At 45.8% G+C, this 27,911-nt stretch overlaps 1 protein-coding gene across 4 annotated transcripts in view; it reads right to left on the bottom strand.

The window, feature by feature from the left end:
* The window catches only part of SPAG17 (sperm associated antigen 17), a 481,463-nt gene that overhangs the window by 42,345 nt on the left and 411,207 nt on the right, over positions 1–27,911 (bottom strand). For all 4 annotated transcript variants that reach the window (XR_012800093.1, XM_075592931.1, XM_075592933.1 and 1 more), the window contains exons 32-39: positions 16,505–16,690; positions 14,796–14,947; positions 11,626–11,756; positions 10,756–10,883; positions 10,363–10,545; positions 8,817–8,930; positions 2,172–2,226; positions 1,221–1,323 (exon numbers count right to left, since the gene is read on the bottom strand). Coding sequence is in view for 3 of the 4 variants with exons in the window: in XM_075592931.1 (XP_075449046.1) it covers positions 1,221–1,323; positions 2,172–2,226; positions 8,817–8,930; positions 10,363–10,545; positions 10,756–10,883; positions 11,626–11,756; positions 14,796–14,947; positions 16,505–16,690 (1,052 nt within the window). In the remaining variant the exon portion in view is untranslated. The remainder of the gene's footprint in view (positions 1–1,220; positions 1,324–2,171; positions 2,227–8,816; positions 8,931–10,362; positions 10,546–10,755; positions 10,884–11,625; positions 11,757–14,795; positions 14,948–16,504; positions 16,691–27,911) is intronic.

Raw genomic sequence — 27,911 nt, 5'->3', positions numbered from 1 at the left:
TGACCTCAGGCCATACAACATGAGACGTTCTTCCTGACCTCAGGCCATACAACATGAGACGTTCTTCCTGACCTCAGGCCATACAACATGGGAAGTTTTTCCTGAACTCAGGCCATACAACATGTGAAGTTCTTCCTGACCTCAGGCCATACAGCATGGGAAGCTTTTCCTGACCTCAGGCCATACAAATGGGAAGTTCTTCCTGACCTCAGGCCATACAACATGGGAAGTTCTTCCTGACCTCAGGCCATACAACATGGGAAGTTCTTCCTGACCTCAGGCCATACAACATGAGACATTCTTCCTGAACTCAGGCCATACAACATGAGAAGTTCTTCCTGACCTCAGGCCATACAACATGAGACATTCTTCCTGACTTCAGGCCATACAACATCGGAAGTTCTTCCTGACCTCAGGCCAAACAACATGGGAAGTTCTTCCTGGCATCAGGCCATACCACATGGGAAGTTCTTCCTGACCTCAGGCCATACAACATGGGAAGTACTTCCTGACCTCAGGCCATTCAACATGGGAAGTTCTTTCTGACCTCAGGCCATACAACATGGGAAGTTCTTCCTGACCTCAGGCCATACAACATGGGAAGATCTTCCTGACCTCAAGCAATACAACATGGGAAGTTCTTCCTGACCTCGGGCCATACAACAGGGGAAGTTCTTCCTGACCTCGGGCCATACAACATGGGAAGTTCTTCCTGATCTCGGGCCATACAACATGGGAAGTTCTTCCTGACCTCGGGCCATACAACATGGGAAGTTCTTCCTGACCTCGGGCCATACAACATGGGAAGTTCTTCAAGACCTCAGGCCAAACAACATGGGAAGTTCTTCCTGACCTCAGGCCATACAACATGGGAAGTTCTTCATGATCTCAGGCCAAACAACATGGGAAGTTCTTCCTGACCTCAGGCCATACAACATGGGAAGTTCTTCCTTACCTCAGGCTATACAACATGGGAAGTTTTTGATCAACAGTATTTTAAGAACACGTCGTTCTATTGATTTTTAACTTTAATATACACCAAAAAGATGCAGTAATTCCTGTATATGGATAGGGGAAGTTGTGTATTGCAGAATGCTGTATGAATTATATTTACTGATGACACTGTATACTGTAGCTTAATAACTCACTATATGACAGCAGTGACTGGATGTCCCTGGTTAGGTACAGTATCTCCTAACGCTGTAGCCTCTGTGGCCTACCTGTCTCTCTCCCAGTCATCCGCACTCCTCTCTGGTGTGGCCATGGGAGGACGAGGTTGTGCAGGAGAAGCCATTGCTCTCTCGTACAGATCAGCAAAATCAACTGGAACACACCAAGGGTGAAAGAAGGTATCAGGGTCCAAACTGTGTAATGTCACCTGAGACTTTCTAATAAGTTACCCTCTGTTTAATGTAAAGTTATGGGTATCTTTGAACAATGTTTTGTTTGCTTTATTGTACAGTCTGATCACATACCAATCCACCCTTCATGTGCCTACAGTACATGCCAATCCATACATCATCCATTTATACACTATTATAAGCGAGCCCACCCACCCATCACACCCCTATATACACCCTCTCACCTTTATTACTTCTGTGTTTATACCATTGATCCACCCTTTATCCAATGCACTCATTGTCTGTACACTAACCCAGGGGCGCTCAACTCCAGTCCACAAACCCCCCGACCGCTCAGGTTTCCAGGATATCCCTGCTTCAGCACAGGTGGTTCAATCAGAGGCTCAGTCTTTGACTGAGCCACCTGTGCTGAAGCTGGGATATCCTGAAGACCTGAGCTGCTGGGGGGTATTGAGGATCGGAGTTCAGCGCCCCTCCCCCCTGCACTAACCCACAGTTCAAATCTCCCACCCATCAGGTAAGGAATTCACACCCTCTCTCTCCCACTCTCTCCCACTCTCTCTCTCACACCCTCTCTCTCACACCCTCTCTCTCCCACCCTCTCTCTCCCACCCTCTCTCTCCCACTCTCGCACCGCTTTGAACAATGCTCTGCTTGCACCATTGTGCAGTCGTTTGATCTGATATATTTGTTAATAAAAATGCTAAATATTTAAATCGTGAGAAATAGGTTATTCATGCAGTGACCAATTGTAACCAGCATTGTTGCATCTCCAGTGGGGAAGATGGGGATGAACAGGGAATGTGTTACCTTGATTTCTGACTGGGATCGAGACTTCTGATGCTTCTTGGGAGTCTGGTAATGACTGTGAGGGAGAGATGACATTTTTAGAGACTTGCATCCTGAAAGGGGCCTTGTTTCAGTGTGTCATGTCTGTTTCCACCAGAGGGAGAGACAGGAGGGTAACATTTGCCAGAAGAGAATACGTGTGTTTACATCCAGCTTCAACCTAAACATGTTCACGTCTCTCTTTTTGTTCTTTTTTTCTTAAAGCACATTGAATGTATGAACATATATCCCAGACATAAATGTGATTAATGTCATTTCACATAACTCAACTCTCCAAGCACCACATGACAGGAAGATACAATGTCATTACATTAAATGAGGGAGCAGGGGAAGGAGAGCCCTATTTAGCAGAGTACCGATGGACTTATACTCCTCTCAAAACATGCATCTATACAACACATGGAGAGATCCCTGTGAAAACGCCACAGATACCTGAAATACGCTCATGTTAATACGTTTCTCACTCTTGCAACCCGGGCCGATTTTGCTAAAATGTTCCCCCAATTTTTTGGGGGAAATTTTGCCCTATTTGTAAACATAGGAGGTGGCCGTTGGGCGCGGAGAGTCAGAACAGTAAAAATGGCGGCACAGAAAGGAGAACGCCTGCTGTATTGGTGACATTGCTTTCCGTGGAGCAGCACAAACAGACGCCAGTGATCTGCTGTTATAGATCTTTAATGCTCCAGTCCCTGCACTGTTAGGCTGCGGCCCCCGTCTTACCTGCAGCACGCGCGCCTGGCGGCGCTTGCAGTTTAAAGCCGTGATCGGCGGTCTGCAGGGGAGCGTGGGGGGCGGGGCCATGACGGGGGGCGCGGCCATGATATCTGCCCTTCCATTGGTGTGCGCTGACCACGTGATCACGTTGCGTACGCGTCACAGCGCTTTACACGCCCACACACACACGGCCACTGGGGCCTGCCACGTAGAGGGCTGTGCTGTGGTGAGGGGCGCACACGCCGTAGCCCACACCGCTGCGGCCACTGGAGACCGGGCCTTAGCCATTGTCATGGTACATACAATCTGCACTGCAAGGCCCCAGCTAGACCCAAATACAGCTGAGACCATAACCTACTGATTGACTTATTCTTACAAGTCCAGTAATATCGCCAAATTATGTGTAACCCTGCTTCCCCCCTTCCCCCAAACTCTACGGTGGTGTCTAGGGTGCATGAGGGCGGATTACATGCGGTGTGGTGCATACCTGTGAGAAACAGGAGGGCCTGAGCTTCCCGCGATGTTGTGGGGGAGTCAGGACCGGGCTTCTGGGGTGGTAGCCTCCATCTTCTCTTAGTGGTGCAGCGCCTCCATCTTCTATACTCCCAGGAATATGGGACAGGACTGGTATAGAAGAACCCCTTGGGTCCCAGGGTAGTACTTTCCAAGTCACACACAGTCTTTGATAATAACTAATAGTCTCTTTTATTGACAGAGCAGCAATATCCCAACGATAGTGGCTTCCAGCAGCCGCAACACAATAGCCAGGACGGGTTATTACGCCACTCGCCTTCCACCCAGATAATTCCTCCTCTCCTTCCCTCCAAGTCGCTCCTCCGGCAGGATGGTCTGGGCTAGGGCTTCAATACCCCGTGGCCCACCCCCGAGGTTGCGGTGGGTCTTGGATTCTCCCCATCACCCCTGGCAGTGGGGTGAGGGCATTGGTCCACCAAGTCTATAATTCTATCAGCTCTACTAAAGGAAGCTGAATCTTTCCGCTCCTCTCCCTCCTGCACTCGGCGCAGGGGAGACCATGGTCTCCTCCACCTCCTCGGACCGATCCGCAGGATTCCTTGACTCATGGCATATTAACTAAACTGCATACTCTCGGCATAACTAACCGGCAACTCCAGACTCTCGATATCACTATCAACTCTAACTTACTTACCGGAGTTTGCTGCTAAATATAGAGCTAGCCCCGCCCCTCCTGATGTCAGCAGAACCTCCCCTCTTGCTCACGCCTGCAGCAGAGTCCAGGCCTGCGTCTACCACTCAGGATAGGGCTATGAAGGGGGAAAACCCATGATGATTACTGGTGCCTGATCTTAACCGGACTTACCACAGCAGAAGGAAGATAGGTATAGCCTGTGCTGTTTACAGGGGGCTACACTCTCCCTATGGTGGAATCCAATGGTCCCCACTTGGACCTATCTTTAGCAGAACCATCCTGCGGCGAACCACCTGGGAAACAGCACACATAACATTGTCATAATACATGGCATAATGAGGTAGTTTTAATACAAGTACACCCGGGTACTCCCAACATGGAGAACCCTACAGATAGTGCCTAGGATCAGGCTTTCTTACCCGCCGTCCATTATGATCAGTGACGGTCACTGCGAACGACTGAACCGGCCCATGCTCAGTCCTGTAGGTAACACCGTGCATGTAAATACACGTACCGATGCTCCATATGCGTACTTGGGCACTAATCTTATCCTCATTGTGATACCCTCCCTGACCGAACTTGGTCCGAAGGTACTCCTGGACTGCCTCCCTAAGCCAACTGTATCGGTTCTCTTCAATTTCTCTCATGATGGGCTCCGGCAAGTAGGGATATTCATACCCGTGTGACTGCCGGTATCTAGCGACTATGGCCCGGTCAGCTCGACTTAGCTTGGCGAGTGTGCGGTGCCCTGCCCTGCTCGGCAGTACCCAAAATACAGGCTCCTCTGGAGCTACCTCATCATACAATATACTGGGGCCTCGAGGTACAATACGTTTCTGTTCTATCTCCCTAAACCGATGATCTAACTCATCCTCCATCTCCTGCGGAGTGAAAGAACCAGCCGCCCACCAATGATCTACTACGTCGTTCTTAATTAACAAGAACCGCGTACGGTCCACCCCTTCGTGGTATCCAGTGAACAAAGGCGGCCACCGCTTGTCGCGGTGTTCGTACTCTGCGGCCTGACTAGTGCATTCTACAACAGACTCTACCTGTGATGATACACCGGACGTACCCGCATCAGTAGATCGCGAGCAATCTCTCCTTCCCTTGGCATTGTAATACCTAGTGGGGTTCATTTTGGGCACCACTTTACTAGTAGATCCAGTCTCTACTGGAGTGTGAGATCCACGGGCCCTCCCTCTAGCTGCAGGAGAAAACGGCACAGGGTTAGGTACAGGTATAACACTCGGATACGGTATCTCTCTCTCCGACCCCTCTTCACTCAACTCCCAATCCCACAAGTCACTAGCGTATTTGGGGGATTTACATAACTTACCCCTGGTAGGTCCCGGTGGCACCACTCGGGACGGGGCAGGGGGGCTAGGGGCCGGGGGAACGTCCAGGGCATTGTCCAGCAAGCGGGTGACACCAGGCCAAAGGAATCGGTGCTTAGAGGCACTTTCCACCATACTTCGGGTTTCTCGGGAGGGGCCTTGAATCTGTAGGGCAGCCAGGGCAATGGCGGCGTCTGTGCTCCGAGAGGAGAACACTCCTCCAGGACTTTTCTTCTTCCCGATGGAACCGGGACCGCTGTCATCAGGATCGCCTGCAGAATCTCCATCCGCCCCGGGGTCACGAACCGGCAGTGCGTCGAGGACCGGCGGGGGCGGTGGCGGAGCATCCGGTGCACGGCCGAACAAGTAGGCCTCAAGCCTCTCTTTCTCGTTCACCGTGAGTGCGGTCTGCGCCTGGCGGGAGTAAGGGGGTGGTGGGGTCTCCTTACCGCTCCGCTGTTTTTTGATGACATCGGTCTTCTAGGATCGTCTCGGTCTCCGTCTCCGTTGCACTGGGAGTCACCACTGCGGTGGGACTCTTACGGGCCTCCGGCCGCACCAGCGCTCGCCGTCGGATGGTTTCCGGACTTGTCTGCCCTCTCTTGATGCCTTTGGGGTGGTTCGCCGGTAGGCGCATCGCCACCGATGCCACGCCAATCTCGTCCTCTGAAGAAATCACAATCGGCTCCTCCGCTGGGGAGTCACCCGGTTCTTCAGCGATACAACCAGTGGGTATAGGTACAAAGTGTTCTCGCTAAGGTACCTTCACTGCGGTCACGCTCTTCTCTGTTGAACATTTGCTCAGTTTAATAGCGAGTGGAGCCTTGGTTCCTCCCGATATGGTATAACAGGGACCCAGGGCAGTCTTTTCTTTTCCTTCCGCCACCTCCGTCAAGGTTCCCGGAGAGGCACCCCGCGGGGTTCCGAACAAAGGCCACGGCTCGTTAGGCCAAAGATAAAATGCACCACATTGAGGGCAGCGGGGCCTGGTGCTTGGTACCGCGCCCGGTATTCCACAGTGGACGCACAAACACCGAACGTATTCGTGCTCGGCTACCTCTACTACCAGTAGGCCTCCTGGTAATTGGTAGATGGAAGTACTAATCTCGGACATGGCTCGCTCAGGGTGGGAACAGCTCAGCGTTCCAGCTCCTTGCTCCTCGAATGCCAGACAAAAGTGACGCTCTACGCTCAGGCGTCCGGTCCATCCCTTCGCTGGGGAGGACTCTCCTGATTGGCACTCCTTGGGCCCCCTCCCTCTGGTGGAATCCAGAGGCGGGATCTTTTCTTCTTCAGCGTGACGTGGCCGGGCTTTTTGACCATTCACGACACAGATGGGTGGGCTTTCGGCTTTCGCGCCGCTCCGCATCCCTTGCAAAGAATCCGGGTTTGGCCCCAAATTGTTACACATGTCCCGCCACATTCTCCTGATTGTCTCTGTGCACAACGCACATGCTTGCTCCAGGCTTGGCGGGAACCGCCATTTTAGATCACTGTCCTTGCTCCGCGGAGCACATGTGGGGATGGCCGCCATTTTGGACGAGTCCTCCAAATGTCCATGTGCCCTATCCTCAATGTCTAACGGGTATCTCGTACCTAAATTACACTGACTGACTGTCAACTGGGTACTCTGCATTCTGTTTCTCACTAATTTGAGGTGGCTTGTACCCCAGGCTAAGCGGAACTCCTCTCCTCCGTGCACTGTACTCGATGTTTACCATGCAAGTGTTCTGTGGGGCGTGTGTGTGGGTGATAGCTATGGTACCTCTTTTCTGGGGCGTCTCCTGCTTTTGGCCACTCATAGCGCGGGCCCTGGGCCATGGTCCCTGGACTGGTTAACAGGCTGACCCCCCAGTTGCCTCACGCTACCTGCCTCAAGGGACTCGGTCAGCTCTAACTATTCACCCTTCCTACGCCACCTCCTATGGGCCGCCCATCCTTCTCCAACACTTGCTCGGATAGTGCATCTCGCTCTGCCCGTTCCGCCTTGCTATAAGCTGGTCCTGTTCTGACATATATATCTCTCAGCAGCGCCTCCAAATGTAACCCTTCTTCCCCCTTTCCCCCAGACTCTACGGTGGTGTCTAGGGTGCATGAGGGCGGATTACATGTGGTGTGGTGCGTACCTGTGAGGAACAGGAGGGCCTGAGCTTCCCGCGATGTTGTAGGGGAGCCAGGACCGGGCTTCTGGGGTGGTAGCCTCCATGATCTCTTAGTGGTGCAGCGCCTCCATCTTCTATACTCCCAGGAATATGGGACAGGACCGGTATAGAAGAACCCCTTGGGTCCCAGGGTAGTACTAACGAATAGTCCCTTCTATTGACAGAGCAGCAATATCCCAACGATAGTGGTTTCCAGCAGCCGCAACACAATAGCCAGGACGGGTTATTACATCGCTCGCCTTCCACCCAGATAATTCCTCCTCTCCTTCCCTCCAAGTCGCTCCTCCGGCAGGATGGTCTGGGCTAGGGCTTCAATACCCCGTGGCCCACCCCCGAGGTTAGCCTCGCGGTGGGTCTTGGATTCTCCCCATCACCCCTGGCAGTGGGGTGAGGGCATTGGTCCACCAAGTCTAAAATTCTATCAGCTCTACTAAAGGACGCTGAATCTTTCCGCTCCTCTCTCTCCTGCACTCGGCGCAGGGGAGACCGTAGTCTCCTCCAAATCCTCGGACCGATCCGCAGGATTCCTTGACTCACGGCATATTAACTAGACTGCATACTCCCGGCATAACTAACCGGCAACTCCAGACTCTCGATATCACTATCAACTCTAACTTACTCACCGGAGTTGGCTGCTAAATATAGAGCTAGCCCCGCCCCTCGTGATGTCAGCAGAACCTCCCCTCTTGCTCACGCCTGCAGCAGAGTCCAGGCCTGCATCTACCACTCAGGATAGGGCTATGAAGGGGGAAAACCCATGATGATTACTGGTGCCTGATCTTAACAGGACTTACCACAGCAGAAGGAAGATAGGTATAGCCTGTGCTGTTTACAGGGGGCTACATATGTATAAGAGCAGCTACAGGTCAGAAGGAGGGATGATAATCTATACCCGTAATATAAAACAATGCCTCTTCCCTGTGAAAAAAATGCTATGTAAAGTTCCAGGTTAATTAACAAAATATAGGGATCTATGTATCAGGGCAAAAGTGATGCAATTAAGGGGCAAAAGCAGGGCTCCTGATGTATTGAAGAAAAGATTGTATGGTGTGCAATCACATTTTCTATTCGATACATCTGGTGAATAGGTTTTTTTCCCAGCAATGGACAATTGTCGCCTTGATGTGCATGGCCCATAGCCTTCGTCCCATATCCAAGAGTTTGAGCCTCACCCTCAACATCATGGTTCGTCCTACCACCCAACCCTAGAGACATAATCTCTTACCAGGACGAGCTTAAGTAGGTCTGCAGCATGCATCTTCTCACCCACAGTCCTGGGATCTTTAATGGTCATCTCTTTCAGTTCTTCCTCCTTCCTTAGGACCTTATCAATGTATTCCTAATAAGGACAGAAAGCATAAACATGTACTTTTCTCAGATGTTATACAATACAAATAAGGCAGGAAATGTCATTAAAAATGATTAAACAATGGCTTGGCACATCCAGAACTTCCTGTGAGATAAGCATAACCTCCTGAACATTATATAATGATGCAAGAGAAAAATGACACCTTAAAGTTTATACTTATTAACTGACGAGTCCCATTTTTCAATGGGGACACGCTAAGCTGTTTCCTGTCCCTAGTTTTACAGCCACCTGTAGACTTCCATACATCAGTCCCACCGTTAGGAAAAGTCCCGAACTAAGAAAAAGAGCGCCTGTGAATCTCTGAATATTCGGGCAGTGAGCAGGGCTGCCAGTATAACTGCGTCCTTGCGGTAACTTGCGGGCGGTGCAGTAACCAGCGGTTGACCCGGCCAAATGCACCAAACTTACACAAAACCCTTTTAATTTTGGTGCTGATAACGTATGAATAGTAAAACCGAGACACCTTAAATGACAAAACCGTACAAAATCCACACGTTTTATGCAACTCACCCACAGTTTGCTTTTAACAACACAAACTAATGTACCTGGTCTCACTGAATTCTTTCAGGGGAATAATAGCCACATTCATGATTCACTGTAATTACTTTATATAAGTGTGTATTTATTATCACGAAACATTCGAAGAAAAAAGTGGTCTCCCATGACATCCTTGTCTATAAGTCTGTACGAACTGTATGAAAATAAGTGCTTTTCCCTGCCGGATCCCTGCATGTGGCTGAGGCAGCATTCACCCGGCAGCTCCTATTTTCCCTGCCGGATCCCTGCATGTGGCTGAGGCGGCATTCACCCGGCAGCTCCTATTTTCCCTGCCGGTTCCCTGCATGTGGCTGAGGCGGCATTCACCCAGCAGCTCCTATTTTCCCTGCCGGTTCCCTGCATGTGGCTGAGGCAGCATTCACCCAGCAGCTCCTATTTTCCCTGCCGGTTCCCTGCATGTGGCTGAGGCAGCATTCACCCAGCAGCTGCTATTTTCCCTGCCGGTTCCCTGCATGTGGCTGAGGCGGCATTCACCCAGCAGCTCCTATTTTCCCTGCCGGTTCCCTGCATGTGGCTGAGGCAGCATTCACCCAGCAGCTGCTATTTTCCCTGCCGGTTCCCTGCATGTGGCTGAGGCGGCATTCACCCAGCAGCTCCTATTTTCTCTGCCGGTTCCCTGCATGTGGCTGAGGCAGCATTCATCCAGCAGCTGCTATTTTCCCTGCCGGTTCCCTGCATGTGGCTGAGGCGGCATTCACCCAGCAGCACCTATTTTCCCTGCCGGTTTCCTGCATGTGGCTGAGGCAGCATTCACCCAGCAGCTCCTATTTTCCCTGCCGGTTCCCTGCATGTGGCTGAGGCGGCATTCACCCAGCAGGTCCTTTCATTCTGCTCGCTGACTTACCTTGAGTGACCACTGCAGCTTCTCTCGCAACTCTTGGCTCGTGGGTCTGTAGCGAATGAGCTGCCGGATCCCGAGTACATTGGGGCACTTCAGTATAGGCGCCCGTGGGCTGCCTACCTCTTTGCCCCCGATGCAGAGACCTTTCCACACCCCAATGCCGAAGGGTGGTCCAGGGGTCTTCCTCTGTAAAACACACACCGGACATATGTTGGTGCCAGGCTGGTGCAGTGTCCTGGTCTGAAAGGAAAGCGATGTGACATGGGCTCTGTACGACTTATATTCAGATTACACAACATAACGTCACTCCGTAAGATTGATCTTGCTCTTGCTCACTGTGTTCAGCCGAAAAGAAATGAACAGCGGAAGGAAAGAAAATGATAAATAAATATATACCTCAACAGGAGGGAACTTATCCCAAGAGCGAGAGAGGAGGTTTGGGGGCACGATGTTGCTTAGGTCCTTCTTCATTAGCCATTGGGATGCTTCGGAGAAGGGTTTCAGGACAGTAATGCCCTGTACGCCTGGTCTCAGAGAAACACATAAGGTGAATCCAAGTAAGTCTATACATCAATCTACTTAGCAAACATCTGTATATCCCTCATATGTACATCATTGTAGCCCGACTTACAAACTAAAAATATACTAATCTGTGAAGTTACCTTACGGCTGATTCATTCGGATGGGCAATAAGGTGCCTTACAGATCAGAATCTGTTTAATAAAGATGGTCTTATTTGTCGACATATCAGTCCACCCACGTGTTTCTATACGTCTTTACCCACTATTTGTATGTATATCAATTCTACCCCTGCATGCAAATGCTTGTATCATGCAGCTATACAGCTATTTTAGCGATTCGCTGGTAGTCCCGAGAAGCCAAGCGGCCATTTAGGGAAGAGCACAGCTCGAAAAAACGGGAACCAGTAAAGAATGCTTATAAAAACTTGGGGGTTATTTACGTGAAGGAGCCAGGCATAACATCAATGGATGAATAGGCGTAGTCCTCTTACGCGTTTCGCGCTAGTAAGGCGCTTTATCAAAGATTATACACCAAACCACTCATTACAGATCTACACCCAATTTCAACCATTATAGATCTATACAGCAATCTACTTATCCAACCCAAATCCCATAAACGTACAGTATTTACCTTGTTTAATATACATTATAACAGATGGAAAATAGCAATAGCACAGTATAAGTTGAGTTAGTATCAATGAACCCTATGTAACGAAGATGCAGGGTTTTTTTCTCTCTCCCATACCTGGCACTTCCAGGGCTGGCTCCTGTATAACCACAGTTGCTGGGTCACAGTAACAGGAGGCCAAATAATCTTCCACTTGCCGGTCACGGAGAAGCTCAATGCCAGAGCCGTCTTGGTTGACAATGAAAAACCTGTGAATTTGGGTCAGAAATAGTGAAGGAATCCTAAAAAAAAAATAGGTTACAGAAAGTAGGGCATACAGTACAAACTGAAGACAGTGGGGAGATGCATCACGATCCCACACTGGGCTAATAGTACAGTATATCATTGTCTCTTGGTACAGTAGCTTGCTTCACATACTTGAAAATATGATGTACTGTACACTTCAATTTGTCTTTTCAGGTATTCATGCCATTGTTCCTGAATAGGAGAAAGAGGGGTGTACAGAGTACACAGAAAGATCCCCAATAAAGGCGCACCGCAGACCTGAGTGGTATTAGATCATGGTCCTAGAATGCGCAGACATACAACATTTAATAAAGTTTATTATACATATTTGATTAAAAACGTGAAGCTTCTTGTGACTTTCTTGTGCTGAGTTATGCTAGCTATCATGTATGGAGTGTACATAGGATGAGGATGATAGACACAATGAAGGTATGGCTATAAACTCAGCTAGTTCAGCTGGACCCGTCCTGAGATAGACCTCCTCTTGAGTTAATTGTGGGGTAGAGGTATTAATATACCGTGTATTGAACCCTGCATTGGTAAGAGGAGATGTTCCTAAGACTAGGTGCTCTATAAGGAGTACCTTTTGAGCAACCATACAAGTGGTAGTTGCCACGTCAGATAGCCATATTGGTGCCAGTGGGTCTTTATAGCTTGTAGAGTGACATCTTTAAAACCTTCATAGTGTTTCATTGTATATAGTCACATCCATAATAATGTTTGTTAGGCGAATGGCCCGTTGGGTCCTGTATATAATGCTGGTAGAAATTTCAACCAGGAAGAAGTCGCTGTAGGCGACGAAACGTACGTCGGGTTTTTAATCGCTCTGGTGTAAAATAAAAAATATAATGAAGCTCTCTTGATACCTCTACTTGAGGTGTTTATGCGTGCGAATTTGCAGGTTTATGTACTCAACTGCAGATCCTCCCATGCTGGAGTACCCATGTGATTTCACAGACTTGAGATATCAGTGCACAGCTTTGTATTTGTATTTCCAACTGCGGAGTGTAGATCACTATATTATATAGCTCTGTCTATTCCTCGCTATATACATATCTCTATCACTGCATCAATGCCCTCCTAGGGCCCACTCTGCGGACCGCTTACGGCCACTATACATGCACAAAATCCCTTACACATTTGCGGATTTATTCTGTACTAGAGAATACCCACGTGATCTCGGCTGTGCAACATTGAGCGGCCCCCGCAACACTGGGTACTCATTATCATTACAGTCCATTGCAGTGGTGGGATCCAGTTGATAGCTACTTACCACACTCTCGATTTGAGCTATACAGCATATAGTGGCATACAGTGTCATCACGTTTACTTACCTCAGAATAACCACGTGACCTTGGCTGTGCAACATTGCGCGGCCCCCGCGACACTGGGTACTCATTATAATAACAGTCAATTGCAGTGGTGGGATCCAGTCGATAGCTACTTACCACACTCTCGATTTGAGCTATACAGCATATAGTGGTATGTAGTGTCACCACGTGTTTCCGTATATACGGAGCCAGCACATGAAGCATACGGGGACACGATATACTTCCCACAAATGAACCACTACTGGCAACTGGCACGCAGTAATTACGCGTAACTGCAACGTGCTGAGATCTGATTACATCTCGGTACATATAGCGTGAATCGGCACCTGAAATCCGTGTCCGGCCATATAGGGCTATCGAGCGATACCACGAGAATGGTGCGGGTACTATAACCACACCAATACATGGTTAATTCACCAATAGATAGCTACCACATGGGCTGATATGCAGTAAACACGTACAACTGCTGTGTACAGGATCTGAGCCTTATCAGGGTTGGGGTACACTCTAGAACCATCTACTAGGTACTTCCTGGTTGAAATTTCTACCAGCATTATATACAGGACCCAACGGGCCATTCGCCTAACAAACATTATTATGGATGTGACTATATACAATGAAACACTATGAAGGTTTTAAAGATGTTACTCTACACGCTATAAAGACCCACTGGCACCAATATGGCTATCTGACGTGGCAACTACCACTTGTATGGTTGCTCAAAAGGTACTCCTTATAGAGCACCTAGTCTTAGGAACATCTCCTCTTACCAATGCAGAGTTCAATACACGGTATATTAATACCTCTACTCCACAATTAACTCAAGAGGAGGTCTATCTCAGGACGGGTCCAGCTGAACTAGCTGAGTTTATAGCCATACCTTCATTGTGTCTATCATCCTCATCCTATGTACACTCCATACATGATAGCTAGCATAACTCAGCACAAGAAAGTCACAAGAAGCTTCACGTTTTTAATCAATTATGTATAATAAACTTTATTAAATGTTGTATGTCTGTGCATTCTAGGACCATGATCTAATACCACTCAGATCTGCGATGCGCCTTTATTGGGGATCTTTCTGTGTACTCTGTACACCCCTCTTTCTCCTACGCATTTATCCCTGGCAGCACGCGACCATATTCATTCACCTAGGGGTTTGAGCGAGGTACCACAATACCTTCATTGTTCCTGAATAAAATAATTCTATGACTGGGCCCATCCCACGGAGTATGAACATACTACAACATTTATCAACAATGTCTACTCACCAAGGCTGAAGTTTCTCCTGTTCAAGAACTGGGTGTTAACATTGTATCATTATCAACGGGGGCTTCTGAGGTTTATTGGAAGGCTTATAGCAGAGGTGGCCAACTCCTGTCCTCAAGGGCCACCACCGGGTCAGGTTTTCAGGATATCCCTGCTTCGGCACAGGTGGCTCAATCAGTGGCTCAGTCATTGGTGGCTCTTGAGTTCTGGAGTTGGCCACCCCTGGCTTATAGGGCAGTAGGAACAGAACCAAACAAAATGAACCAGATGAACATGGGCAGGGTCTGAGTGCCAGGGTTCAGGCTCTGAATGAATTTGTTGCATTATGCCGGCAAAATACCAGTGGGAATACACCTATTGCTGATATGACGCCAGGCATGAGTCTTGCAAGGTTTACTGTACCTCGGTGCATGCAAATCATACACCTCAGGTGTGTGCTTCTTAGTGTTATTTGGTGTAAATCTCCCTTGTGCTTTATCTTCCAGCTCATGTTCCTCTTCTTCTCCTGCGTCAATGCTGGGAATAATCACAGATGTGTTCCCATCCACCATGACCTGGGATGAGAACATACAACATTCAGCGCAGACCTTCATTCAGCTGCAACCTGTAAGCCTCTTAAATCGTGGCTGATATTAGTAAGAAAATAGCTAAGTGCAGTCGGCATTTTATAGGAGATAAGACTCCCTCGTAATGTTCTGACCTTTTCACAAACATCTGCCCTTGGATATGATCTTTTGTTGATTTTCTCCCGTGCTCCCCCCTGGATTGTGGGACCAGTGAAGTCCGGCCCTACCAGAGGGTTGGAGCAGGGAGTTGCAACTTTATTCATTATTTTGGAATCCCTGCACATTTTTGGCACATTGTATACACTTTTTTGATAATGTCACATTTATTCACTTTGTATTATAGCACTAACTGTTGATCACTTGATTGTTAGTGACCACTCTCTGTGGAAGCGCCTATATAAGCACTTCTGTGTGCTATGATATTAATAAGATGCATCATGAAATAATCTGCTTATACTTTTAACAAAACTCCACATTTCAATATAGTTTGGGACTTCAAGAATAGGTTTCCCCCAAACGGGATTCACTCAATGAGCTAAAAGAAGAGTTACAATGGAATACACTTTTCTTTTGTTGAAGGTATTTTTTGTTTTTACCATTTACAATATACAATACTGAGAGGCGGGGGTACTGAGTGGCGGGTGTACTGCGAGAGGCGGGTGTACTGAGGGAGGCAGGTGTACCGAGAGAGGCGGGTGTACCGAGAGAGGCGGGTGTACCGAGAGAGGCTGGTGTACCGAGAGAGGCGGGTGTACCGAGAGAGGCGGGTGTACCGAGAGAGGCGGGTGTACTGAGAGAGGCGGGTGTACTGAGAGAGGCGGGTGTACTGAGAGAGGCGGGTGTACCGAGAGAGGCGGGTGTACCGAGAGAGGCTGATGTACCGAGAGAGGCTGATGTACTGAGAGAGGCTGGTGTACAGAGAGAGGCTGGTGTACTGAGAGAGGCTGGTGTACAGAGAGAGGCTGGTGTACTGAGAGAGGCTGGTGTACAGAGAGAGGCTGGTGTACTGAGAGAGGCTGGTATACTGAGAGAGGCTGGTGTACCGAGAGAGGCTGGCGTACAGAGAGAGGCTGATGTGCTGCGAGAGGCTGATGTGCTGAGAGAGGCTGGGGTACTGAGAGAGGCTGATGTGCTGAGAGAGGCTGGTGTACTGCGAGAGGCTGGCATACTGCGAGAGGCTGGCGTACTGCGAGAGGCTGGCGTACTGCGAGAGGCTGGCGTACTGCGAGAGGCTAGCGTACTGCGAGAGGCTGGCGTACTGCGAGAGGCTGGCGTACTGCGAGAGGCTGGCGTACTGCGAGAGGCTGGCGTACTGCGAGAGGCTGGCGTACTGCGAGAGGCTGGCATACTGCGAGATGCTGGCGTACTGAGAGAGGCTGGTGTACCGAGAGAGGCTGGTGTACCGAGAGAGGCTGGCGTACTGCGAGAGGCTGATGTACTGAGAGAGGCTGGTGTACCGAGAGAGGCTGGTGTACTGAGAGAGATGTTCACGTTTGACCCAAGATGTATAGTATACATATCTTGGGTATTGTGGCATAATTTTACCTGGTACAGATTGCCCTCTGGATCTAGGACCTCACAGATCACCTCTGCTGTGTGACTCATGATGTAACTTCCTGGGGGAAGATATTCCTGATCGGACGGGATCCGGGCAGAAGAACTTGTTCGGGGGGAATACACAGCACAGCCCTCCTGGTCAATAGTTAAGCAGCCTGATCTTGAGGGGTACACCTGCCCATAGAGAAAACATGTGTTTAACACATTACCGATGGGAACATGTTAGTAACCATTTAGCATAGAGAAAGTGTGCTTAACAAATAACCACAGGGAACATGTGATTAACACAATCATTACCAAAGAGAACTGAGCAATATATTATCAAACAGAAACACATTACTAAAAAGTATGTGTCTGCATGGCAGACGACAGACAGCAGAATTCACCTGTCCCACTCTGTTAACCCCCTGAAGTGCCCTATAAACTTACAGTATATGTCATGCAGGGTAGCACCTTGATGACATACAGAACACTTTTTTTGCCAATTTTCCACCGGAGTGTCAACCGCAAACTACTGTAAAAGGAATCAGGAAGCGATTGTGTGAGTTGCTAGGGCCGAGGCCACTGAGAACCTAAACAACATCCCTCACCACCACTGAGAACTTCAACAATGTCCCTTACCACCGAAGCCTCAACAACCACCCTCACCATCACCGAGAACCTCAATAACGTCCCTCACCACCAGAGAACCTCAACATCATCCCTCACCACCACTGAGAACCTCAACAACATCCCTCACCTCTGCTGAGAACCTCAACAACATCCCTCGCCACCACTGAGAACCTAAACAACATCCATCACCAAGAACCTCAACAATGTCACTTATCACTGAGAACCTCAACAACGATCCTCACCATCACCGAGAACCTCCATAACGTCCCTCACCACCAGAGAACCTCAACATCGTCCCTCATCACCACCGAGAACCTCAAAAACGTCCCTCACCCCCACTGAGAACCTCAACAACATGTATCACCCCCACTGAGAACTTCAACAACGTCCCTCACCCTCACTGAGAACTTCAACAATGTCTCTCACCCCTACTTGAAGTCGTGCAAACTCTTTTGGACCCACATACTAAACCTTGCACAATACAAACCTGATGAAGCCTGAATGGTGATCACAATTCACAAACACCCTGTGAAAGGTTATTTTTTGAAAGGTTAAAGGTTATTATTTATATGATTACCCCGTGTATTACTGCTGTAAAGCGCTATGTACATATATGGCGCTATATAAATAAAGACATACAATACAATACAAAGCTCATGGACAAATTTAAACCGCACAAACCATGTCTGATGCGGATACTTGGAGATTAAAAACTCTCCAGTGTGCAACTGATCCCGCAGAATAGACCATGGGACAGATGTTCGAATAACAAATACGAAGGACACATGCCGGCGAAACACTGCTACTCCTGGCAATATTATCTGGCTTAACCACCCGTACATGTAAAAGTACATACATGTAAAACTGACCCACTCAAAAACACATTAAATTGCGACCGAGCCACTTGGGTGATAGGGACCCAATTGGCACTACCACATTTTAATGAATAAACATACATTTATTTTTTAAATATGTATCATACATAGAATTTTTCAAATAATGACCCAATACTTGTTAGATTGCCTGGACGTCCCTTCTCCTTAGCATGGACAGTATGAGGGAATGTGAGAGTGACATCTTTCCCAAGGGGGTAAATATGACAATATCATCTGAGACAAAGATTATGTGAACATACAGTAGGGGCAAGATGCAAAAACATGCAAGAGACTCAACTTAGAAGTAAAATAGAGAAAGAACAGCGCACTGCCAGGGAACCAGGTGGTAAATAATAAAAGTCTATTTATTCAGCACATGATCAAAAAACATCACCTGGTGATGTGCTGAATAAATAGACTTATTATTATTTACCACCTGGCTCCCTGGCAGTGCGCTGTTCTTTCTCTATTTTATTTCTGGATCATCGCTACATAGCTGGCACGCCACCATGACTCCCCCAGGCTGTAGGAGTGGGTAAGGTTTTTCAATTGCTTATTTTGATCACTTATGGATGAGTACCATCATTGTCATTTCCCTCCAATGAGGTGGCGTCAAGGTGATATTTCTCATTTTTGACTGTCCCCTCTAGGAGAAGTTAAATTGTACTTTTGGTCACTCGCAGGTCATATTCATTTTTACCCACTCCAAGCACAGTTATCAAGCAGGAGTTTCAAAGGATCTATGTTTGACAGTTTTTTCATGTTTGGAGCACCAATTCTCTATATATTTCAAGCGACTCAACTTAAACTGGTGTTAAAGACACAAACTCAGTTTGAACTCAAGTTAAATGCTGCTATAAAAAAAATGGATACACAAGGTATGTTGGAGGCCAAAGATGCTCTACATTGGCCATACAGAAGAAGGATAGAGAGCTCATGAACAATTGAGAAGCTCTGCGGGCTAATAAATCGGTATTAAAGTCCAAACTACCAGCAAGTAGCCGATGGTGATCAGCCGAACTTGACAGTAGCCCGACATCACAGTATAACCAAGATCTAACTGCCATCTTGCTCAAGGGTCTAGATGACGAACTAATTGAGACAGGAATAGGACTTCATGCTCCCTAAAGCGTCAACAGTAGCGACCTTCTACAGTCTTCCAAAGGTGCATAAGAACCAACAGCACCCACCTGGCCAACCCATAGTGTCCGGGAATAACTGTCTCACTGAAGGCTGTAGTGTCTATGTTGGCAAGGTATTATGTAACTTTGTCGCTAGCTTACCATCCTATGTTCAGGACACTAAGGACACTCTTAATAGACTCAGTGGTATTTCAGTTACCCCAGACACTCTCTTGGCTAGCTTAGACATAGAGTCGCTATATACAAGTATTATACATAAAAATGGCTTGGCAGCAGTCGCTCATTTCCTGTCGACAAAAGACTCTAGATTCAATAAACACAACCAGTTCACCCTAGATCTCTTGAATTAGGTTTTAACACATAATTATTTTGTGTTTGATGGCAGTTATTATCACCAGATCCAAGGTACAGCTATGGGCACTGCATGTGCACCAACATATGTCAATCTGTACCTGGATGGTGGGAATATACTCATGTATTCTGTGACGAGCTATGTATACTGAACACATTGATTTGTGGATCAGATACATAGATGACATCCTTATTCTGTGGAAAGGTCCCGGCGCATTGTTCTCTACCTTCGTTGATTGTCTCAATAGTAACACTCTTAATTTACAACTGACTACTGCAATTAGCCGGGAATCCATCACCTTCCTTGAGTTGTATATTTATGTTGATGATAACAATAATATACAAACAAAGGTATATCGGAAGAGCACGGCTACCAATAGTCTGCTGTTAGCCCAGAACCAACATCCCCATCTACTGGTGGCAGGAATACCGACAGGACAATACCTTCACTTATGAAGGAATTGTTCAACTCTACAAGAATTCCCGAGTCAATCTAAGGAATTGAGAGATCGTTTTTTGGCTCGAGGCTATAACATAAATCACCTTAAGCGATCTTACCATCGCGCATTGCAATAGAGACAATTTTCTGTGTCATAATACCATAAAGAGGAGTGACAAAACAATTAGATGCATCGGCAACTATAACAAAAAGTTGGTGGTCCATCAAACGTATTTCTTCACGACATTGGCACTTATTGCTCTCTGATCCCGATCTAAAATATGTCCTAGGTTCTACCCCGATGATTACGAGCAAATGCTCTAAAAATCTTTGAGATCACCTTGTTCATAGCCATCATCAGCGTCCTAAAAGTTTGAATTGGCTCAGTTCACCTACCAAGGGGATGTTCAGATGTCAGGGATGTAAGGCATGTAAACATGTCCTTCCCACTAAGATGTTTACTAATCATGATCATACACAACAGTTCAGGATCGATACATTTATAAACTGTCGCACTACGAACGTTATCTATCTTATTACGTGTGTGTGTGGTAAGCGTTAAGTGGGCAAAACCACACAACAATTACGTAGATGTTTTCTCGAACATGTTAATTCCATCAAACATGCAACTGAGACCCCAGTCGCTGGGCAGGTACTGCAGTATCATAACGGGGATGTGAACTGTTTAGTATTTGAGGGCATTTACCATCTTAAGTGTCCAAACAGAGGTGGAAATACTGATAAAATGCTACCCAGCATTGAGGCCGAGTGGATTTATAAACTAACGGCCTCAATGAGGGTTTCACCTTCACTCCTTTCATTGATTGATTTCTGTTGTCTTCAATTCATACGTCTCACCCTTTATATTTATTGGGTTGGATGGTATCTAAGTCCATTCTGCTGATGTTTGTGGGTTTTCCCATGCATCTGTTCTGGTAACATGCCATGATATGACCGACCAAGTATTGATACTTTACTTAAATCAATATGACTTAAACCATTCGTGACTATATCAAGTATTAAATATGAATAATTACTATATATTTACCCATGAGGGTAAACAGTGACATACTAATTATTTTATTATGCGTTTAACTGGCCCGCCTGTCACATTGATGATTCAGCTCAGTAATGCAGTTATTAATATTTGGAATGTAATGCTTTCCGTGAAGCAAAACTCTTGACTATTGTTAAGGGATCTGCGCATTGATAGAAGTCTGTTTTAAGTGTTATGAAGTCACCACATATGTCACAGTCTCTGGCATTTGCTTATGGATAACTTGACGTTAAATCTCCATATCTACCATCTTAGCCATTGTCCATCTGTACTTTTGTACTTGTTAGCATCATATTTTAATGCGGCTATATATTGTCATTTACATAGTAGTCTGCGCTGGATGTCTCACTTTGTCATCTGTGCTTGGGGTGTGCTTATAACCACAGGGAGCACTCTCTATACAATGCTATTGATGATGACTTTTGCCTGATCTAAACAATCATGTGACACATGCGCGTAGCACTGCATTATTGCTCTTAATTCGGAGTTTCTGGGCAATGCGCAGAGTGTACATGTGATGATCCTATGTAGCTACACATGCAGACGAAGTACTCAAGCATAATTTCTATCTGCTCACGCATGCGCAACGTTTGATTAGTTCGCGCATGCGCAATATTTGCTATATGCTCTATTACACTCTTGACTAAGTTCTAGTATATGCGCACTAGGCAATTTTTGGACGAGTTGTTTCCAACAGCCAGCACCTGCGCATTAAGTGTTTGTTAGGGAACTGTATTTGCCTATACATTTGTACCACTTGATCGCCAGTACTTAACCATATATGTGAGACTAGCACTAACCAATGTGGTGTATTTCCAACCATAACCGTAGCGATTCTACCAGGCAACACATGCGCACAAAATATCTGTGCATAATTTCTATCTGCTCACGCACACACAATGCTTAAGTAATTCGCGCATGTGCAACACCTATTATATACTCTATTGCACTTTGAACTAAGTTCTCGCGCATTTGCATTAGACGATTTGTGGATGGGATGTTCCTAACAGCCAGCCACCTGCGCAGAGAGCGACTGTCATGTATTTGTATTTGCGTGTGCATGCACATTACTCAATCGCTAACACTAATTTACATACGTGTGACCAGCACCAACCATTGCGGAGCATTTATAACCATAGCAACCACTATCCTTTAAATATTCTGCACACTGAGCCCTTTGCTAATTTCCCCTGACGAAGCTCCATAGCTGGAGGGAAACGTGTGTCTGGCATGTCTATTATGACATCAGACACCATTATGGGTGTGTTCTAAGTTATCAGATGTTTACTAGCTACCTTGAGCCTTGGAGGGTTATATTGTTGATCTCTAGCCTGCAGCATACTCAGTGTATATTTCTACTAGATGTATTACTGATCTTTCATCTGACATACCCCTTCATAGCAGGGCATTGTATTTTCTGTGCTTGACAATTGGTAACCCGTGATGGCGCAGTCAGTTATCATTATTGTGCTATCTATATATTGGGGCTCAATTGCAATGATATACAACTTTTGCACCTGGGTTGTTAATTCACTGCACTAGCGCTATCATCAGTTGGTGCAGTGTTGCATATATTTAGGCTTGCAACTTATATTGGCTAATCATCAGCCATCCTATAGTTCCCTCTGAGGTTCACACTCTTGGTGACCACACTTGACCACTTCTTTGGGGGGTTATGTGACCCGGTCACCTAATTATAGTGTGTTATTCACATTTACCGGTCTGCATTTGCTAACTTTGTGTGAGGCGTTATTTCTACACTTTCACCCTCATTTCTTTGCTACTTACCTTGGCATTATTTCAACCAGTACTAATAAGAAGCTTAATTGGTAGTTACACCAATACACTGTATATATTTTTAATCACTGTCTCTGTTTTGTACAGTGATATATATTTTATGTAACCCCTCGATTTAATAAAGTCATTTAATTTTCCCTATTTGGTGGTGTGCAACAAAGTGGATCTCTCTCCAGATAGTATTCTCTATTTTTGTTTCTGTCTGTACCTTAGTCCACGTGCGCACCTGCCATCTAATATTATTATTATTTACCCTGCGCTATGAGCCGCTAGATACAGTTGATCATTAGCCTTTCTCCACCATTGTGTGTGAAAATAAAAAGCAGAAGAAAGGACGAGGCTCTCTGATAAAAAAAACATAATAATTTAATCCTCATAATAAAAGCAGCATTCCTAGTTAAAAAAAAAGCCATAATCCTTATGTAATTTTACTTTTTATATTCATTAAGTCACAACTAAACTCTTATTTGTATTCCATGCCCTGTTTGCTAGTTTTTAAAAGTAAGTTATCACTTTAGCCCTTTATTTTCAAGTTCTTCGGACTGTATTTCACATCGTTTAAGAAACTCCACCTCCTGAGTGTAATTTCCTTTTATGCTTAAAAAGGCACCTCTTTTTATATTACCAATTGCTCATTTGGGGTTGAAACCTTCAGCCAACAAAAGGTTTCCTCTGGTTGGTTATCAGGGGTTTGTAGATGACCCAACTGATCCACAAAGTCATACATCCAAAAACTCAATCACAGGATCGAACCTATGTGTGACTTGCAAATTCAACGGTTATTAAAAGTGTTTTATTGTTTACCAAATTCTCCACTGAATGCTTCAAAAAATAATAAAATGTCATCAATGTATTATCTCCACACGCAGATTTGATCCAAAAAACATTCATTTTGGAATAAATTACATTCTCCCCATGCATGCCCAAGAAGAGGTTGGCATATGATGGGGTAAAAGGACTCCCCATTGCATGGTCCCAAAAACAAAATACAGGAATCACATTTTTTTTTAATTGTGTTAAAATAAATTCTAATCTCTTCAAAATAAATACAAAAAAAACCTGGTTGTTCCCCTAGCAAATTAGTACACTTTGAAAAACAAAACAAAAAAACAATGTAGGTTCCCATTCTTGGACATGTTGAATTGAGGAATACAAGACTTCTACGTCATTCGTAACCCACAGGTAAGTACTGGCCCAATCAAAAATAGGTTATTCATTAAACTGTGATAGTGCTGATCGGGGTACTATAGCATGGAAACTTCTATTGACTTGCATCATTCATACTGTACATACTATAAGCCAATTTTCAAATAATGACCCACTACTTGTTACTAAGGGTCTCCCTGAAGTGCCTGGTCCTTCTGCTTAGCATGTGAATAATATCTGAGCAGTATATGAGGGAATGTGAGGGTGACAGTTTTTCTATCCCACGCGGGTAAATATGAGAATATCATTTCAGACAAAGATTATGTGTACATGAGGGCAGATGGATACAAAATGAGGAAAGAGATCCAACTTAAACTGGTGTCAAAGACACAAATTCAGCTTGAAATTGAAAAACAAAGGGCCTCATTATGTAAGCGTCGATAAGGCCCTTATCGAGCACTTATCGGCCAAAATGGCTACTCGTATTCAGTAAGCCTCGATAAGTGCTCGATAACGGCCTGTATCGCCACAAAATCCTATGACCCAAAGAAAATCGCAGATTGAGCGGCGATCAGCCGCTTATCGACCATTTTCGGAAGGATCATAAACTTGCGCGATTCTAGTACCCGCGAGTCGCATGTCGCCGCCTGTCGCAGCCCTAAAAGGCGTTCTTCTCCCCAAATCCAATTCACCTCAAAATTTAGGTAAATTGGTGGGGAGATGCCTCGATGAGCTGCGATATGTCGGGACTTAGAAAAAATCAGGCCCTTTTCCTGCCTCGGATTGATGCCGGGGGTCTCCGGAGCTGATAGCCATTAATACCAGCACCGGAGGCCCCCGGCATGCATCCGATGCAGGAAAAATGCATTTACAGCAACTTCATTACCTTAGCGGCTAACCGCTACAGCAATGAAGGGGTTAAACACCCATGCCAGGCTTACTGTGGCTAGCGAGGATGGGTGAAGCGGGAATTTGGCACTTAGTGGCTGTTTAGGCCTTGCGAGGGGCTTGCGGGGGGACTTAACCCCTTCATTACCTTAGCGGTTAATACTGCTAAGGTAATAAAGGGGTTAACCAAACCGCTACCCACCCGCAAGGTTTAGACACCCATCCTTAGTGTTAATACACCCTTCACCCACCCGTTAGGCCTAAGCACCCACCCCGGACTGACTATACCCACCCTGTACCCATTGAGTAGTATAGTGGTACATCATACTCATATAATAATAATATGGGCATGATAAGCCTCTATAGCACTCAATGGGCACCCTAATTACAATACATTAATACACAAGACACACAATAATAAAACATAACTAAACTCCAAAAAAAACACACTTCACTAAATAAAAACAGTAGCCAGCTAATCCAATGAATACAAGCAATAACAACATCAACAATGAATTAATTAAACCATTAACCAATCAAAACAATTAATTCCTAAAACAACTCAGAATTATTTTATAAAGTAACCAATCAAACCAAATAATTTCTAAATCAACTCAAAATTAATAGAAACAGTAACCAATCAAACCAATTAATTACTACAACATTAATGAATTAATTTAAACATTAAAATAAGAAGAAATACATTCAAACAATATCTGAAATAACCATGAAACGCATTAGCTAACATAATACAACATTAACTAAAAACGAACAACAATCGCAAACATTTGATTACCATTAAGCAGGAAAAAAACAAACAATGACATCCACATAAGAAACTGTAGTTAAAAAAACCAACAGCAATACCAAGCCAGAAATTCCCCCCAAATATTGTCATAATAATGTATTAATCTGTACCCTAAAGTGGTACAGATTAATATATTATCAGTCAATGTGGCTCCCCAAAAAAATCAAAAAACACATCCAATGAAAAAACCTGTAAAAAAAGACATTTACAAACATTCAATATATTACTTACCATTAGAAGCGGTGGCCCTCCGACTCCCGGGGTAACAGGAAGCTCACGTACCTTGAAGGCCTCCAACAGCATCCGATGCCATTCGCCATGAAGATGCTTTCTTTAATCACTTCTTCTATCTTCATCTGTCACCATTTCTTGATCTTCTATCTTCATCTGTCAATCCAAAAAGCCCCATGGTATATCCCAACCGATGTTGTCTCGTCGTCTTCTTGGGCTCAAATGAGGCGTCACTGCCTTAAATATGGCGTGTGACGTCACATTTTGCCTCAGAATGGTTAACAGCCACCTGATTGGCTGTTAAAACCATGTGCAGACTTTAATTGTGTTTTTTTTTTTTAAATGACGTCACTTAAAGGGAATAATGCCAGCCAATCAGAATGGCTGTGCTTCATTTGCCTTTAAGATGATGTCACTAAATCCAAGATGGCCAACGTCACATGGTATTTCAGCCAATCAGAGTGTTTATTAATTTTGAGTTGGTTTAGAAATTATTTGGTTTGATTGGTTACTTTATAAAATAATTCAGAGTTGTTTTAGGAATTAATTGTTTTGATTGGTTAATGGTTTAATTAATTCATTGTTGATGTTGTTATTGCTTGTATTCATTGGATTAGCTGGTTACTGATTTTATTTAGTGAAGTGTGTTTTTTGGAGTTTAGTTATGTTTTATTATTGTGTCTTGTGTATTAATGTATTGTAATTAGGGTGCCCATTGAGTGCTATAGAGGCTTATCATGCCCATATTATAATTATATGGGTATGATGTACCACTATACTACTCAATGGGTACAGGGTGGGTATAGTCAGTCCGGGGTGGGTGCTTAAGCCTCCCGGGTTTGTATCGGGGCAGGGTGGGTTAACCCCTTAATGACTATAGCGGTTAGTAACCGCTAAGGTGATTAAGGGGTTAGGGACCATTAGAATGTATTTATTTTCTATACTGCACCGACACACTTTATTCGAGCAAATACCTGGTATGTACCTGGCAGATACCTGGAATGCGCCGCTCCTAACCTCTGACAAGCCCCGTTGCATTTGCCTTCCCAGCCTGGGTTCATGCCTGGCTGATGGGCGGCTGATCTGTTAAATGATAATGATTAGGATTTAATAGGCTGCAATGCTTCGCGTGTCTACCAGATGGCATAAATTCATGAATTGTAATGCAGTTTATATATATATACTGTGCAGTATTGCAGCCAGCGGGAATAAAATGCTTCAATCCCTGCCGGAAAATAACTCAATGTACTCGGGCAGAAAACAGTCACAAACCTCAATACACCCGGGTATACCCGAATTCGTGGGACTAGCCAAGCTCGAATAAAGTGTGTCGCCAGTGTATATGCTTTCTTGCAACGGAGGACAGAGGGACCTGCTGTTGTGGTAAGTATAACTGTATTTATTTACTTTATTTAGGTATGCTAATGCAGTGTTTAATAATGGGCAAACAATCTATTATCCATATCTGGATAATAGTTATTTTGCACATTACTGTACTGTATGGGTTTGGGCGAAGGGGGGGGGGGGGGGGGTGGGGGGCGTGTATTGATGTTTCTTAAATATTTTTTTTAATATACATTTGTTTCATTGTGTAGATGTGCAGGGGGTCTCCGGAGCTGAACCACGTTGGCTTTATGTCCGGCGACCCCCTGCTTACCGAGATACAGACCCCATTATGGGGTGCCGGTATCCCTCTGCATTGCAATGTCCCGCGTCACGTGACCGGGACATTTCCTTGCATAGGAGATACCGGCACCCCATAAAGGTGCCTGTATCTCAGGAAGCAGGGGGTCCCCGGACATAAAACCAACGCGGTTCAGCTCCGGAGACCTCCTGCACCTCTACACTATGAAACACATGTATATTAAAAAACATAATTTGTGGGTGACATTTCCTCTGTGAGAGGCAGCTGTCTCAGAGCCGCTCTCTCTGCAGCAGCAATGAATCGCCGGGTTAGGCCTTTTCAGTGGCTCAATGTTCTCGGTGGCAGCAACTCGCCCGTTTTGGGAATTTTGCTATGACAGGTAATCGAGGCTTTCTGAATACAGT

Source organism: Ascaphus truei, chromosome 3 (genome assembly GCF_040206685.1).
Source record: "Ascaphus truei isolate aAscTru1 chromosome 3, aAscTru1.hap1, whole genome shotgun sequence".
NCBI lineage: Eukaryota > Metazoa > Chordata > Amphibia > Anura > Ascaphidae > Ascaphus > Ascaphus truei.
The sequence above is the reverse complement of the archived record's forward strand: the minus strand, read 5'-3'. Positions and strand labels throughout refer to the sequence as shown.